The sequence below is a fragment of the Bison bison genome, unplaced genomic scaffold, assembly GCF_000754665.1.
Source record: "Bison bison bison isolate TAMUID 2011002044 unplaced genomic scaffold, Bison_UMD1.0 scf7180017864322, whole genome shotgun sequence".
In the NCBI taxonomy this organism is placed as follows: domain Eukaryota; kingdom Metazoa; phylum Chordata; class Mammalia; order Artiodactyla; family Bovidae; genus Bison; species Bison bison.
In genome coordinates, this window is record NW_011494894.1 from 4541682 (window position 1) to 4559801 (window position 18120).

At 35.4% G+C, this 18120-nt stretch overlaps 1 protein-coding gene across 1 annotated transcript in view; it reads left to right on the forward strand.

The window, feature by feature from the left end:
* The window catches only part of TPR (translocated promoter region, nuclear basket protein), a 62671-nt gene that overhangs the window by 22439 nt on the left and 22112 nt on the right, over positions 1-18120 (forward strand). The window contains exons 21-36 of the mRNA XM_010853070.1: positions 1013-1178; positions 2216-2382; positions 2973-3125; positions 3553-3669; positions 5195-5398; positions 5511-5695; positions 6142-6289; positions 7880-8017; positions 8115-8246; positions 10428-10558; positions 11945-12155; positions 13062-13205; positions 13563-13761; positions 14738-14943; positions 15120-15181; positions 15766-15974. Of these exons, the coding sequence (XP_010851372.1) occupies positions 1013-1178; positions 2216-2382; positions 2973-3125; positions 3553-3669; positions 5195-5398; positions 5511-5695; positions 6142-6289; positions 7880-8017; positions 8115-8246; positions 10428-10558; positions 11945-12155; positions 13062-13205; positions 13563-13761; positions 14738-14943; positions 15120-15181; positions 15766-15974 (2572 nt within the window). The remainder of the gene's footprint in view (positions 1-1012; positions 1179-2215; positions 2383-2972; positions 3126-3552; positions 3670-5194; positions 5399-5510; positions 5696-6141; positions 6290-7879; positions 8018-8114; positions 8247-10427; positions 10559-11944; positions 12156-13061; positions 13206-13562; positions 13762-14737; positions 14944-15119; positions 15182-15765; positions 15975-18120) is intronic.

Here is an 18120-nt window from a genome sequence, read left to right on the forward strand (position 1 = left end):
AAAGCTGGGTGCTGAAGAATTGATGCTTTTGAACTGTGGTGTTGGAGAAGACTCTTGAGAGTCCCTTGGACTTCAAGGAGATCCAGCCAGTCCATCCTAAAGGAAATGAGTCCTGAATATTCATTGGAAGGCCTGATGCTGAAGCTGAAACTCCAGTACTTTGGCCACCTGATGTGAAGAACTGTCTCATTGAAAAAGACCCTGATGCTGGGAAAGATTGAAGGCAGGAAGAGAAGGGAACGACAGTGGATAAGATGGTTGGATGACATCAGCAACTCTGTGAGTTTTAGACCCCATGAGTTGGTGATAGACGGGGAAACCTGGCTTACTGCAGTCCATGGGGTCGCAAAGAATCGGACATGACTGAGCAACTGAAATGAGCCAAGGCGATATCTTCCTGAGGTCTAGTCCCAGAGTCCAGTGAATTAAGAGCTTTTTCAGTCAGGCTGCTGGAAACAGGCATTATTCCTGACCTGCTCTGAGGACCAGAGAGTCTTCAGTCTTCAGACCACTCCAGTTTCTGTTTGATTCTTTGCCGTCTGGGGTATTTTCACAGGCATGCACTGATCACTCTTTTGCTCAATATTCAAGAAGGGAACCTGTGCAAGTCTCCACAGTACTGTGTCTGGGCAGCTGCCTTCTATCTGATAGTGTTTCTGTTTTATGAATTCAAGTTGGTCTGGCCTTCTTCTATTCTGAGTTCTATGTTTCCAGTTCATGAAGTCTGTGGCCTCATTTTCCTTTCCCTTTGCTTAGCCTGGATACTCTTAAATCAATAAGCTGAGAAATTGTAGGGTTCATCTCTTCTGTTTCCTATCTCAGTTGGTTCAAAGTGTTTTGTCTGGTTTTTGTTGTTTATTTATTTTGGTGGTTTCAGTTCAGGAGGTAAATGTCATTTCTGTTGCTCTGTTTTAGGCAGTCTAAAGTTCTGTAAAAAGGTAATTTGAGCCTCTCTAGTTACTTAAAAATTGAAAGATAGCGTTTGTAGGGTTGATGTATATTTTTCTTATAGGTTCAACTTTTAGATACAAAGAGACAGCTGGATACGGAGACAAATCTTCATCTTAACACAAAAGAACTGTTAAAAAATGCTCAGAAGGAAATTGCTTCATTGAAACAGCACCTCAGTAATATGGAAGTCCAACTTGCTTCTCAGTCTTCACAGAGAACTGGTAAAGGTAAATGAGTAGGCTGATAAAAGTGCCAGGTTTATAACATATCCTGTAAATCAGCAGCCATTTTTTTCATAGATACTAGCAAAAGATTTTAACAAAACAAAAAACTTTACATATAGTAAAGCCCAGTTTTCCGCCTAAATTAATAAATGCACAGACTTGAAAGATTCAGAATAGTTGTACATGTGGCAGGTGACCAAGATATGCTCTTAGTTTTCCAGTTATTGAAACCATTTCATTGATGCTTTAAGAATGTTTCTCTTGTGGAGGGTTAATAATTTGAATTTTTAACTCCCTTTTGAAATGAAGTTACTTGCTAAATATGTAATGATAAGGCTCACTTACAGAAATCATGGATTTGTTTGATCTCTTTAGAGCAGTATTCCTAATCTTTGCTCATTGACAGCTGCAGGGAAAAGGTTTCTCTCATAAAGTTTTGCTACTCTTTGTCAATACATTATTTCAAATGCAAACCCATTGAGTCCAAGTAATCTTTCTACATGGTCTTACTTATTTCTTAATATAGAAGAGAAATTTAAAACATAAGTATACATGTGTATGTATGTGATATATATTGTATATATATAATTCTCCAGGACTCCTTTCTTATTATTATCGTATGGTAAGAAAACATTCTTTTTAATCTGTAATTTCTTCCTTTTCTGTGAATTTTAAAATGAAAATTACTCTAAATGTTTTAAGCTGTAACGTTTTGGCATAAACAGTGGTTTAATTAAGAGTTAATTTCTACAAGTAGCTATTTCAGCTTAGTGGAATTACTTTATATTCTCTTTTAAATACCTTTTAAAAAAAATATTTGTAACAGCAGAGTTCAAATACTTAAACATTTTTGTTTTTAAATGACCTACTGACTGTAACCTGTTTTTATTTTGGTATTCAGCATAGGTTGAAATACACTTTCTAGATAGTTGAATACTTCTACATCTCAGTCTTAATTCTTATTTCACAAATTCTTTAAGAGTAGTCATCTTTAATATCATTTAAAATGTTAACATTAAGAAAGCTGTTAAATCTATTAGGTCAGCCTAGCAACAAAGAAGATATGGATGACCTTCTGAGCCAGCTAAGGCAGGCAGAAGAGCAGGTGAATGACTTGAAGGAAAGACTCAAAACAAGCACTAGTAATGTGGAACAGTATCGTGCAATGGTTACTAGTTTGGAAGAGTCCCTCAACAAGGAAAAACAGGTATATCCAATTTTGAATTCAGTTTGCATGTACTTTTTTTTAAAGTTACGATGTGTAAGGCACTGTGTAAAAGTGTGGGTTCAACTGGCATTGCACTTACCTTTTAAAAGAGCTTGAGTCTAATAAGCCAGATACAACAAAAAAATCACACAAAATTTGTAGAACATGGGAAGTATATTCCTGTAGAAAAAGTACAGATGAAATGCTGATTATGTGAGTGGGTGGTAGGTGAGATTGTTTGTCTTTTGAGTATGCCTGACTTCACAGGGGAGAATGCATTTTTGGCCTGGCCTTGAAGGAAAGCATCATTTGAATGGTAAAGATAGGAAGTTATTCCATGTAATAGGCACTATCAGCCGAGATAGGAAGGCCAGTGTATTCCATTTGTGAATTTTAGTGTGTTTTAAATTTACCTTAGGTCAGTCTTGCCTTCTGAGATGGCCCACACTGTGTATGAACAGAGTTTCACTCTAAATAAATCCCCTTCTTACCTATCAAAATACATAAATTTAGCTTTCATTTGGGGAAAATAATTGTATAATTTTAAATGTGTGTATTCTTTGTACCCTACTGTTTGGTTGATGGTGAAGGTGACAGAAGAAGTACGTAAGAATATTGAAGTTCGCTTAAAAGAGTCAGCCGAATTTCAGACACAGCTGGAAAAGAAGTTGATGGAAGTAGAGAAGGAAAAACAGGAACTTCAGGATGACAAGAGAAAAGCCATAGAGAGCATGGAACAACAGGTAAATTAGGTTATTACCATACCAATTACTTTTTCTGTTGTAAGGATTTAGATTCTTTTATCTAGCTTATTAATTACCATTCAGTTATTCTCAGCAGATACTGATTGAACACATACCTTATATAACTATTTTAGTTTTGTATTTTACTCTAATCTGTGCATGTTTCCTTTTGGATACTTGAGACTACTTTATGGTACTAGATATCAGTGTTGCTTTTCAGAAGCCTCTGCCTAAACATTTACTTTTGTACACATTTTTAATAATATGGAGTGAATAAAAGCCTGCAAAATTTGCACAATATATCAGGTAATAAACTGTTTAAACTTAATAAGTCTTTGGGCTACTTGTATTTTTAAAAACCTGACTTCGATAATTTTAAAGTAAATATGCAATTAACTCTTGGTTTTTATCTTGTTCTTCAATTTAGTTATCTGAGTTAAAGAAAACACTCAATAGTGTTCAGAATGAAGTACAAGAAGCTCTTCAGAGAGCAAGCACAGCTTTGAGTAATGAACAGCAAGCCAGACGGGACTGTCAGGAACAAGTAAGTGTCACTCAGAGCCAGTTATTGGAAAGTGAGCTTTGATCTTAGGGCACAGTTCTTCGAGCATAGTCATGCATTTTGGGGATTGGTGCATTTTATAAAACATGCAAGTTATTTCCACTCTTGGGGCACTTGGAATAAGATCAACTGATAAGTATAGACGAAAGCTAAAAGTAAGGCCAGGTTTCCCCTGCTGTCCAGAAGTAGAAAGTTCCTTTGAAAGATGAAATGGCATAAAGTGAAGAAACAGTTATCTCAGGTCACATCATCCTAATGGAAATACAGATTAAATAGAGATAAAACACAGACGCTCACAGTCCAAAGCTATGACGGCTTGATGTTGAGATGCTGAGTGTGGTTCCTGGGGAAGGAGCTTGGCAGTACCCCTCTTGCTACTCAGGGTGCTCATTGCCTCAATAAATGACATCTACTGAACAAATGCCGAACACTGTTTTCACTTTTCTGTAAAAGCAGTGGTCCTCTTTGGATTTCATTTGTTTAGCAGAAATAGATACTAACCTAGGTCTCCCCTAAAAGCAAACATGCATAAAGCAGACTTTGAAGAAAAAAGACATGTCTGTAGAGCAATATCCATTAACAAAACAGCATTGGTAAATGGAGAAAATATATAAAAATACGAGTAGAAGATTAAACGTGTACTTGATCTCACTTGCAAGCATTCTTTCACTATTGCAGTACTACAGTAAGTCTAGTTGTAAAGCTGTACTATAGACAAGATAGAGATACTTTTCCTCAGCAAAACAGGGACATTTTGAAAACATTTTTAATGCATTACTGAGCTTACGCAGATTTCTATACACCACTGTTTATAAGCTTTAACAGTACAAAAGCACATTATTTAAGTATATACACACATGCACACACACATATACATGATACTGCTTTTTATAGTTTGTTATGAATAAAAGATGATAAAACAGTTCAGGAAAATGAGGATTATTGAAATGGTAGAATGGGAAAGGAATACATGTAAGGATATTGGTAACGTTCTCATTTTTATGATTGGTGGTATGTTAATAGCGTATTGCTTACAGGAATAACTTGTATATGTATCAGGATTATTTTAAAAATGGAGTACAAGGGAAAGTGCTTCACACTGAAGGTAAATTAGACAAAAAGGAATTATCATTGGCTTATTGCCAAACATTGTAGCATTGGAAATTAGAATCAAAGAATGTATCCATGATTCCGTATTCAAATAGGTGGTTTTCATTTCCCTTTTTCATTTTGTGTGTATATATGCATATATTTTATGTAACTGAGTTAGTCTTTATTTCATAAAATCTGTTCCAAGTTACTACCTCATCTTTCTAAGTTTCATTTTGAACAGTTGTTTAACACTTCATCAAATAGATACAGCATAATTTTTCATTATTCTCCTAGATATTTTGGAACATTTCGATTATGTTCACGTTTATTGCTGTAAGTAATATAGCATGCATCTTTTCAAAGACTGGCCTTATGGAATTTTAATCTGTGTCAATGGGGCGATAATTCCTTTCAGGCTAAAATAGCTGTGGAAGCTCAGAATAAGTATGAGAGAGAACTGATGCTGCATGCTGCTGATGTTGAAGCTCTCCAAGCTGCCAAGGAACAGGTTTCCAAAATGGCATCAGTGCGTCAGCATTTGGAAGAAACAGCCCAAAAAGCAGAATCACAGTTGTTGGAATGTAAAGCATCTTGGGAAGAAAGAGAGAGAATGTTAAAGGTATTATTCATGATAGAATGTTCTGGAGAATTGAAGGGTTTGGGGGTTTTTTTATTGTTTTTTAACATACGTTGGAAAATCTGCTATTATATGATAGACTCTTGGCTTATAGGATGAAGTTTCTAAGAGTGTGTCTCGCTGTGAAGATCTAGAAAAACAAAACAGGTTACTCCATGATCAGATTGAAAAATTAAGTGACAAAGTCGTTTCCTCAATGAAGGAAGGTGTACAAGGTCCATTGAATGTATCTCTCAGTGAAGAAGGAAAATCTCAAGAACAAATTTTAGAAATTCTCAGGTAAATCCAATATATTCTTAATGCTTTACTTCTATGATGAGCAACAATTATGAAGTTACACTATAAGTGTATAAATTAGGCCAGTGGAAGTTATATGCTATTTAGGTAAATAAATACAAAGCTCATTTTGTCATATAGAGTCCACAAACCCACTACCACCCAATTAGTGGTCACTTTTGACATTTAGACATATGCCAATTTAAATATGTGAGTTCAAGTTGAATCTGACAGTAAGAACTTGAACGGTTTCCTTAGAAAAGTAAATGGCTTTCAGATTTATTTTAAAGATAGAAACCACTGTCTGTAGTAAAGTATATCTCCTATTATTATTTTTTAATGAAAATTTTTAAAGTGAATAAGTTTGTTATCTTAAAAAGTATCCAAGTTTTTGAATGTTCTGTTACTGGCGTTAATCTATTCAAATAACATCTTACGTATTTTTGTAGATTTATACGGCGAGAAAAAGAAATTGCTGAAACTAGATTTGAAGTGGCTCAAGTTGAGAGCCTGCGATATCGACAAAGGGTTGAACTTTTAGAAAGAGAGCTGCAGGAACTGCAGGATAGCCTAAATGCTGAAAGGGAGAAAGTTCAGGTATGTGTCCTAAGAAGGTACTTGTTAAATCAAGAGATGTACTCATTTCAGTTTCTAGTAGCATAAAATTTAGTTTGAAATAACCATTCTTCTTAAACTCGTAAGTTCATCAGATGTTAAACATCGGCGCAGTATAGTGATAAGAGACTTAATGATAACCAAGACTACCTGGTTTCAAATTCAGTCTAGTTCGTACCATTCGATGTGTTGCTTGGGCACATTGTTTAACTTCCTTGCTCTTAAACTTCCTTGTCTGTAACATGCAGGTGATAAAAATAGTGAGAATTGAATTAGTGCACATGAAACTTTTGAATTATGTCTGGTGCACACTGAGTGCTTAATAAATAAATTTCAGTTGTCTTTATTTACTGCTGTAATTGTCATTATAGAAATTAGTCATCGACAAAAAATGGTTGGTTGAAATTGCTATGGAATTTTCTTTTTCTCAGCAGAGGTGTAAAATGTCGTCAAAATAGTCAACCAGAGCGGGGAGAAAAGGTGTTTGGTAAATGTATGATCACAACACAAGCTCATCTCAGTCCACTCAACCAACCAAAAGCTTATTACTGCATCACCTCGTTCTGAGGAGGTGCAGTAGTATAACTCCACATCTGGAAAGAAGGAAATTAAGACCTTGAATCATTTATCTTCTTTTAACTGGTAGATAGTTGGAATGGCTACTAGAGAGAAACCATGAAACAGGAGAAAGTGGATAATTGAACAAGTAGACTTACGGGATTTACATTTTCAGACAAATGAAAAGTTCCAGAATTATACCCTATTGAGAAAACAACTCAAATTCAAATATCTCACTATGGAAATAATAAACAGACCTTCTGATTCAGTGGAGCTAACACTTACAGGAAAGAGCGGAATCAGAGCTTCTAATGAAGATTATATATTCTTTCAGTCTGTTGTGTTTTCTTTGCTGTTCCTTTGGACTACATAAAGGCAAATAATACTACAAAACACCCAGCTCAGCCAAGTCTTACATACAAAGGGAGAAGTCAAGAAGTAACCTAAGTTGTATCAAAAATAATGTCTACCCAAGTCAAGCAGTGTAGCATGGCAACCATGAATGATAGCTTTAAAAATGGTGAAGGTATAAAGTAATACATACAAAAAATGGATAATTGTACTCAGAACAGAAAAAATGTTCTTCACAAGTGAACAAGTATTCAGTAAAACTGCTCAGAATCAAAGTGATGAAATAATCAAGTGAGATGAAAAAGAGTTTCTGAAAAAGAGGGGGGAAACTGAGGACCAAAATAACATCATTTTAGAACTGTTGCTGAATTCAGTGTAGCAAGAAAAACAATAGAAACAGGAAGATAGAGGACTGGATTAATGTTTTTACCTAATGTAAATAACGTAGTATCTTTTTACTTTCATCTTTTGATTTTGCGCGTGTTGAAACTCTGTAATTGACATGAATCACAGAAAAATAAACATGTAAGATTCCTAAAAATTGTTTTAAAAGTTGACGTTTAAATCCTTTTTACTTTTATAGGAAAGATTAGAGCTGGTAGGAAAAGATAGACCTTAATCTGTTGGTATATGTTGCTGTACACATATGTTTGAAATCTTTAGGTAACTGCAAAAACAATGGCCCAGCATGAGGAACTGATGAAGAAAACCGAAACAATGAACGTAGTCATGGAAACCAATAAGATGCTGAGAGAAGAGAAGGAGAGGCTGGAACAGGATCTACAGCAGATGCAAGCCAAGGTTTGTAATTTACAAATGAGTAGAGAGACATATTTTTAGTAATGTCGTAAATAAATTTTCGCATCAGGTATTAAAAAAATTCTGAAACTATTTTCAGGTCAGGAAACTGGAGTTAGATATTTTACCCTTACAAGAAGCAAATGCTGAACTGAGTGAGAAAAGTGGTATGTTGCAAGCAGAGAAGAAGTTATTAGAAGAAGATGTCAAACGTTGGAAAGCACGTAACCAGGTAAATTTAGTCAAACCCATTCCAAAACAAAAACATGTTGATGTAAAATAATAGGGTAAAATTTAAGAGGATAAAAATATTTGATGAGCTAGTGGGAAGTATTTTATGTTGATCAGTGAAAGTCTGATGTGTTTGTTACATATACCTATGTGTCAGGCATTAAGCTTATAACTAAATTTTTAATATTTTGGTTATATTGTCTGTATTTTTTAAAAAAGCTAAATTGTCTGTTTGTATTCCACATTTAGGCTTTTGCTTTATCTTTAAAATGTTTTTGTACATGAAAAATGGATTTATATAATTCATTGAAGCACTTTAAGAAGACTTGTTCACTGCAGTATTTTGGGGGTGGGGGAGAGAAGACAAAACCGTATAGCATGGTATGTTTGGCTTCCCTGGTGTCTCAGACGATAAAGAATTTGCCTGCAGTACAGGAGACCTGGGTTCAATCCCTGGATTGGGAACATCCCCTGGAGAAGGGAATGGCAACCCACTTCAGTATTTTTGCCTGAAAAATCCTTTGGACAGAGGAGCTTGGCAGGCTACAGTCCACGCGTTCACAAGGAGTCGGACACAACTGAGGAGCAAAATGCACCCACACGTTCAGTTCAGTCACTCAGTCCTGTCTGATTCTTTGCGATCCCGTGGACTGCAGCACACCAGGCCTCCCTGTCCATCACCAACTCCTGGGGTTTACTCAAACTCCTGTCCATCATGTTGGTGATGCCATCCAACCATCTCATCCTTTGTCGTCCCTTTCTCCCACCTTCAGTCTTTCCCAGCATCAGGGTCTTTATCAATGAGACAGTTCTTCACATCAAGTGGCCAGAGTATTGGAGTTGCGGCTTCAGCATCAGTCCTTCCAGTGAATATTCAGGACCAGTTTCCTTTAGGATGGACTGGTTAGATCTCCTTACTATCCAAGGGACTCTCAAGAGTCTTCTCCAATACCACAGTTCAAAAGCATCAATTCTTGGGTGCTCAGCTTTTTTTATAGTCCAACTGTCATCCATACATGACTACTGGAAAAACCATAGCTTTGACTAGACGGACCTTTGTTGGTAAAGTAATGTCTCTGCTTTTTAATATGCTGTCTAGGTTGGTCATAGCTTTTCTTCCAAGGAGCAAGCATCTTTTAATTTCATGGCTGCAATCACCATCTGCAGTGATTTTGGAGCCCCCCAAAATAAAGTCTCTCACTGTTTCCACTGTTTCCCCATCTATTAGCCATGAAGTGATAGGACCAGGTGCCATGATGTTAGTTTTCTGAATGTTGAGTTTTAAGCCAACTTTTTCACTCTCCTCTTTCACTTTCATCAAGAGGTTTTTTAGTTCCTCTTTGTTTTCTGCCATAAGGATGGTATCACCTGCATATCTGAGGTTATTGATATAACCTCACATACTATACACACACATAGTATGGTTAGAAGCTATAGTAGCTCTGTATTCAGAGAAGAAGTTGGAAATCTGCCTTACCTCATACTAGCTATTTGCTTTGTGAAAATGAGGACATTAATCTTTCTCAGACAATTTTCCTTGATTTTGTAAATGAGGATATAATCACCCTGTTCATTTTATAAAAATTAAATGAAGCAGTCCACCCAGCACCTAGAAAATGCTCTAAGAACTACTCATATCTGAATAGGATTTTAAAATTTTAGAGCCCCTTCATGCTTTTTTTATTTGCTCAAAGAGTCCGAAAAATCCAGAAAGGATAATCTGCCCAAGTCTAGATATATTCCTGTTAAATTATGCTGCCTTCTTTTCTGGTTAATGGAATCAATTGCATTTAGGATTATTTTCATTTTCTTGTTTTGTTTGTAATGCATGATGAACTTTTTTTCCCTATATATGTCACTTTAATGAAATTGGGTATTTAATGTTAAAAGCTTACAGATCCTTTGGATCCCTTTATTTGACTCTACTGTACTATTCTAAAATGTTCCTTTGCAACTGTGAAAAATAATGAATAGTGAATGACATTTACTTTGTTTTCCCCTTTCATTTTGGCTAAACCTCTTAGCTAAACAAAGGAACTAAAGCTTTGATTTTATTTTCTTATAATTTGATGATTGATCACTATGTATGCAAGCATCTAATATAAACATAATTAGATACTCTGATATTTTAATATAGCACATTAGTTTCATAAAATCGTGTTATGCATTGTTCCTATTCTAGCATCTAGTGAATCAACAGAAAGATCCAGATACAGAAGAATATCGTAAGCTGCTTTCTGAAAAGGAAGTTCACACTAAGCGTATTCAGCAATTGACTGAAGAACTTGGAAGACTTAAAGCTGAAATTGCAAGGTATATGGAATAATCTCAAGTTGTATCCAGTACTTGGACAATCTTAAAGAAGTTTGTTTCTATTTTTATGTGATGCCCTAAGTGCTTCCTGACTTTAAAGAGGATGGAAAGTGCTGGAGCTCTTATATGTATCTTTCCTTTTATTGCTTTATAAAAACAACCAAGCTGTCATTTAGTTTTATGCCTTCATATATGAATTATTTCTCCATACTTGATTACTTTTTAAACTACATAGTTGGTATGAATCTAAAGCAGACCATTTTTTTAAATAGTCAAGTTAACTTTTGCAAGTAGATTTTTCTTTTTTCTTTTGATTAACATATATTCATGAATCTATTTTGAAAGTTTTCATAAAGAAGTGTTTTTCTCTCTTTTTTTTTTTTGCTGCACTGAGTCTTTGTTTCAGCATGCAGAGGCCTGTTGGGGAGCACAAGCTCAGTAGTTGTGTTTTGCAGGCTTCTCTAATTTGGCTTAGTTGCCCAACCAGGGATCAAACCCATGTCCCCCACTTTAGATGCATATTCTTCACCACTGGACCACCAGGGAAGTTCCTAAAGAAAGTTCTTAAATGAACTTATAGTGAAGTATATTGCCTTTTAAAGATAAATGTAATATTAGAGTTAATGTTTCTGGTTTACCTCTTGTAAGCTTTAATGTCCTTTGTCCCTATCTTAGCCCCTGTTTATGTGATACTTGACAGCTTACAAATTTTTGTCAAGTTTATTCTTTTTTTTTTCATAGCAATAGTCTGGCATTTTAAGTGGGAGAGATATTACTTAATTTTAAAGATGAGGAGGCTAAGATTCAGAAAGGTACCCAGGCTTACTTCTAAGGTTAGTAACGATTAACAACATGCTCTTAACTCAGGTCATCTGATTTCACATTCATTTCATGATTAAAATACAGGAGTTGGCAGACTATAACCCACAGGTCTTTTTTTGTACAACCTGGAAGCTAAAAATGATTTTTACATTTTTTTTTAAGTGTCGTAAAAAAGAAGAGGAACACACAGCAAACATTGTATGTGGCCTACAAAACCTCATGTGCTTAATGTAGATTTTGCGATCAGGCAGATGTGGATTACACTCTGGGTACCATGCAGAGTAAAAGTGTGCATGTTACTTAACAACTTATAGCTCAGTTTTTCTCATCTCTAAAATGGGTATATATGGCATGTAATAAGTCAGTCACATTTTTCTAAAGTACCACAGGTTCACAAGTTAAGGATTTCTCTTTTGAAGGGTGTGTGTGTGTGTGCTTTTCTTAGAGTTTTCTAAATAAAACACACACTAAAGCAACACAATAAAAATATAACTTAAAAGGTTTTAAAATTGGAAAAGTCTCAAGTATTTAGTCTTTCTCTTTTATCCCATCTCTTTTGCTTAGATCAAATGCATCTTTGACTAACAACCAGAACTTAATCCAGAGTCTAAAGGAAGATTTAAATAAAGTAAGAACAGAAAAGGAAAATATCCAGAAGGAGTTAGATGCCAAAATAATTGATATTCAAGAAAAGGTTAAAACTATTACTCAAGTCAAGAAAATTGGACGTAGGTACAAGACTCAATATGAAGAACTTAAAGCACAACAAGATAAGGTATTTTTGAAGTGGTTTTCTTTTTATATATTCTTTATATATATAATTTTTTGATATACACAATTTTGGTCTACACAATTTATACACAGTTTTGTATGTATTTAGATACATGGATTTGCATATTTGGATGAGTCTTACAAAAACCTTATTCATAATATTTAGTTACTGGTTTTTAATCATATATGCGATACTTTATTTAGTTTAAGATTAGCTCTTAGTATGTCCTAAAATGAACTATAAATTCATAAAGAAATAGTAGTTACTTCTAGGCATTTTTATGTAGTTTCCCAACTTCAAATATTGTTCCTTTTCAAAACTATTTTCTTGTAACTCATTAAAGAACTCATTTAACTGATTAAAATGATATGTATCAAAAAGTGCTAGTTTCTTGTAATTGATCAGGTTGTGTTATTTTAAATAAGTATTCTATGTTAACCATCTACCAAAAAGAATTTTTAAATCTTTGTTTTACTTTAGACTTGATTTTTATTTTTGATTACCAGTGGTAAAGAACTTGTATATTGATTTGATTGTATCAAGTCAACAAGTTAGCACCTGTTAGACTAGAAAATATATGAAGAAAAAATTTCAAAATTCTTAACCCTCAGTTAACCACTGTTAATCCTTTAATATGCTTTCCTTCATGTATGAGTGATTTGTTTTTCTGGATAATTCTGTGTTAAACAGTGCATCATCATTTTGATTAGCTGGTTAATACCCAGTAGTATGGAAAGCCCTAACCTATGTAACTAATAGCTTACTCTTGGACATTAAAGTTGTTTTATAGATTTATTTATGAATACCCTTAAAGATAAGTTTCTTTATATACTTACTATTTTCTTAGATGAATTTGCAAAATTACTGAATATAAATGTTCAAGTGTATTATTACTGTTTGTCATCTTAGGTCATGGAGACCTCAGCTCAGTCTTCTGGAGACCATCAGGAACAGCACGTCTCAGTCCAGGAAATGCAGGAGCTCAAAGAGACCCTAAGCCAAGCTGAAACCAAGTCAAAGTCACTCGAGAATCAAGTGGAGAACCTGCAGAAGGTATGAGTGGAAGAGAAGTGAAAGGTGTATGTTCATAATTGTTTCCTTGTTGAAAAGCTAGAAAAATACAATGGAATATAATTCAGTCATAAAGGAATTTTGAAAAAAGAAAAATGGGTTAAACACTGATACTTTCTCTTTTTATATGGAAATATATAATTTTTTTTGAATGACTTATGTATGCAGATAATACCTAATCATCTTGCAAGTGTCCACTTAACTTGATTACCATTTTATATTTATACTTTCATTTAATCTAAACAGATTAATAAGTTTTATGCTTTAAGTCTGTCGGGGATGTAGTTATATTGATTTGGCTGAATTACATGGTTAATACTTTGTCTTCCTTTAAAAAAGACTTTATCTGAGAAAGAGATAGAAGCAAGAAGTCTCCAGGAACAGACTCTGGAGCTTCAATCTGAACTTGCACGACTTCGTCAGGACCTTCAAGATAGAACCACACAGGAAGAGCAACTCCGACAGCAGATAACTGAAAAGGAAGAAAAAACAAGAAAGGCCATTGTAGCAGCAAAATCAAAAATTGCACATTTAGCTGGTAGGTTTCTGTATGCTTTATGATTCGAATTTGATGGTGAAAGTTGGTTATTTGATACAGGGTTAGAATTAAATGGGAAAGAAAAGTAAATAATACTAAATGACTTCTGTCTATGTGTTTGCATACTTTAGGTATTAGGTTTATTTAATTGGATTCAAATTACAGCAGTTTTAATTTTCAAGTAATAAGGATGTCCTTAATTTATGATTTCTTTCTTAATTGTTAACTGATAGTGGATAGGGAGTACAGCTGTCCTTCTGCTTTAGTGTGTAACTATTACCGCCTTCTGATGGTAACCCTTTGGGTCCATAGTATACTGTCCAGAGGCCTTCTGTAAATTCTAGGCAGCATTGGACGTTAGCTCAGCGAGTTTTCTGTGCCTCACTCACAGAGGGCCCCATTAGGCCTTCAGGGAGAACATCATGTCAGCTGTATGAGGATCCCAGTGCTACGACCCTCAGGGCCTTACTGCACCTTGCTTACCAGTCTGCTAGTAGGTAAATAAAATGCCAAGTAGGTTGAATTTTCTTATGAGCAGTTATTTAAATGGATCTCTAAGATAGTGTCCCTGGCAACTTATTTCATTTAAAAAAAAATGAAGTTGCTTAATTATCCTTGAGTATCTGCTGTAAATTATATGAAATGAAAATTTTATAGTCTCTCATATATTAAAAATATTTAAAGGCCATATAAAAGGGCTCCTGCTGACTAGTTTATGGTAGATCCTTTATCTTTTTTGAGATCTTGGTTAGAAAAAGCTGAGTCTTTTTTATTTTGGAGTATATTTTATATTGGAGTAATAAATACATGTTTAAAACCTTATTTATTGAAATGTAGAGTATATCAGAATTATTGGAGATGTTAAAGTTCAGGAATAGAATCCAATATAGCCTTTGCGTACTTATCAAGCACATAATTTTTTTTGTTTCCAGTGTTTGATTATGATATTGATAGAATGATGTGGTTACTTCTTTAGGTGTAAAAGATCAGCTAACTAAGGAAAATGAAGAGCTTAAACAAAGGAATGGAGCCTTAGATCAGCAGAAAGATGAACTGGATGTTCGTATGACTGCTCTTAAATCCCAGTACGAAGGTCGAATTAGTCGCTTGGAGAGAGAACTCAGGGAGCATCAAGAGAGACACCTTGAGCAGAGAGACGAGCCTCAGGAACCTACCAATAAGGTAATCAGCCAGTTCTGTTTAAATGGCAAATCATTTTTTCTCTGTACATTTTGCTTGAAGATGTCTGGTGATTTAGGAGCCTCTGTCTGAGAGAATTAACACTAAGATATTTTGATGGCATTGTTGGGTGGACTCTTGTAGGACCGGCACAACAATCCATAGTTTTCTTTCTATAGGTCCCAGAACAGCAGAGACAGATCACGTTGAAAACAACTCCAGCTTCTGGTGAAAGAGGAATGTGAGTTTTGTTCTTTTGCAGTCTGTTTACAGTCTATTTCCTGCTTTTCTTTTAAAATACAGGGAGGACCTAGTGATCTTTGGGGAGAAATAAAGTTTACGTTATAAAATTGTATAATTGAAGAGCAAGAGGCTAAGGTGAGACTGAGGTTCAGTAATCAACAGTTAATACGTTCTGCCTTGTCAGGATGCACCACTGTAGAGTATTTCCTGCACAGTTTCTAATGCTTAAATTCAGAACTTCTTCAATAAGAGTTTCGTAATATTTAGTGAACAAAAAAATATAAAATTGTACTTACTGTCTAAGTAAGCCTGACGTTCTACAGTCCATGGGGTCGCAAACAGTCTGACACGACTGAGCGACTGAACAATAGTATTTACTGTCTTTAATTTTTTCCTAATCTGCCAAAAATCTACTCAAAGCAGTGTTAGGAAAACAGTTTGAATGTGTATTAAGGTAATAATTACTGGACATTCACTTCAGTAAGCGTATGTGCTTTACTTTCTTTGGAGTATTTGTACTTTATAAGGAATGTTTGTAGTACTTTTTGTGAATTATTATTTTCACATTTTTCTTTCCATAAGTGCCAGCATGTCAGACCCACCAACAGCCAATATCAAGCCAACCCCTGTTGTATCTACGCCAAGTAAAGTGACAGCTGCAGCTATGGCTGGGAATAAGTCAACACCCAGAGCTAGTATCCGCCCAATGGTTACACCTGCAACTGTTACAAATCCTACTACTACCCCAACAGCCACAGTGATGCCCACTACACAAGTGGAGTCACAGGAAGGTAAGTAAAATAATAACATCTGATTGAACCGACAGTTTTCTTAGATTTATTATGAGAAGATGAGTGTAATTTCAAGGATAAATGAGACTTCCACTAAAGCCAACGTCAGACATCATAGTAAAAGCGGGCAGTTAGTATTTCAGGTGCGTGCCTCCTGGGTTACTTGTTAATGTAGCATATTTCCTCCCTCCATCATTTTTGCTTTGTTTTGTTTTCAAGCTAAAGAAAGAGGGAAATACACCCTATGAATATATGTCATCTTTTTCAGGACCATGTTTTTCACCTCTATTGGCTAAGAAAGATGATATGAAATCCACTTAGAAAACCATATTAAATCAGTGATTCATCCTAAACATCACTTCTTCACTAAAGCTATCTGATCTTTTCATTTTTTTTCTCCACTTTGTTCCCATGTCACTTTCTTAGTCATTACAGCAATTAACCACATTTTATTCAGTTGAATATGTTTTTTTTAATTCCACTTGATTGAGCTTCTCAAGCATAGGAATTTTCTTTTTCATTGTTTTAATTCCTTTACCTAATCTCAAGATAGGTGTCCGTAAAACTTTACTAAATATAATTCCCATAGGTTCTTAACAAATTTTAGAATTCAGTAAATTATTTATGTTTAAAACTACATAAAATTATATGTGCTATGAAAAGACAGACTATTTCATTTGAACTACATTCAGTAAAATGATTATGAGATATATTACCACTTAATGGTTATTTTATAATCAATTGAAAGCAAAATGATACATAAGTCTCTTTATATCATTTTATTTGGTCATCATTTGAAAAGAACAATGGATGCAAAAACAGTTTCAGGTATTTATTTAATTCAACCGACAGTTTACTGCACACTACCGTATCTGTCACACAGGCAATACAAAGATGCATAATACATTTCTTTTACCCTCAATGTTTTTATCTAATGTGTGATGAGAGGTATGTACACAAATAACTATGCACAATGTCACCTGTAACAGATTCAGCTCAGTTCAGTTCAGTCGCTCAGTCGTGTCCGACTCTTTGCCACCCCATAAATCGCAGCACGTCAGGCCTCCCTGTCCATCACCAACTCCTGGAGTTCACTCAGACTCATGTCCATCGAGTCGGTGATGCCATCCAGCCATCTCATCCTGTCGTCCCCTTCTCCTCCTGGCCCTAATCCCTCCCAGCATCAGGGTCTTTTCCAGTGAGTCAACTCTTCGCATGAGGTGGCCAAAGTATTGGAGTTTCAGCTTCAGCATCAGTCCTTGCAGTGAACACCCAGGAGTGATCTCCTTTAGAATGGACTGGTTGGATCTCCTTGCAGTCCAAGGGACTCTCAAGAGTCTTCTCCAACACCACAGTTCAAAAGCATCAATACTTCAGTGCTCAGCTTTCTTCACAGTCCAACTCTCACATCCATACATGACCACTGGAAAAACCATAACCTTGACTAGATGGACCTTTGTTGGCAAAGTAATATCTCTGCTTTTCAATATACTATCTAGGTTGGTCATAACTTTCCTTCCAAGGAGTAAGCGTCTTTTAATTTCATGGCTGCAGTCACCATCTGCAGTGATTTTTGGAGCCCAGAAAAATAAAGTCTGACACTGTTTCCACTGTTTCCCCATCTATTTCCCATGAAGTAATGGGACCAGATGCCATGATCTTCGTTTTCTGAATGTTGAGCTTTAAGCCAACTTTTTCACTCTCCTCTTTCACTTTCATCAAGAGGCTTTTTAGTTCCTCTTCACTTTCTGCCATAAGGGTGGTGTCATCTGCATATCTGAGGTTATTGATTCAGTTCAGCTGAATCTGTTACAGGTAACATCCCGGCAGTCTTGATTCCAGCTTGTGCTTCTTCCAGTCCAGCGTTTCTCATGATGTACTCTGCATAGTAGTTAAATAAGCAGGGTGACAATACATAGCCTTGACGTACTCCTTTTCCTATTTGGAACCAGTCTGTTGTTCCATGTACAGTTCTAACTTGCTTCCTGACCTGCATATAGGTTTCTCAAGAGGCAGGTCAGGTGGTCTGGTATTCCCATCTCTTTCAGAATTTTCCGCAGTTTATTGTGATCCACACAGTCAAAGGCTTTGGCATAGTCAATAAAGCAGAAATAGATGCTTTTCTGGAACTCTCTTGTTTTTTCCA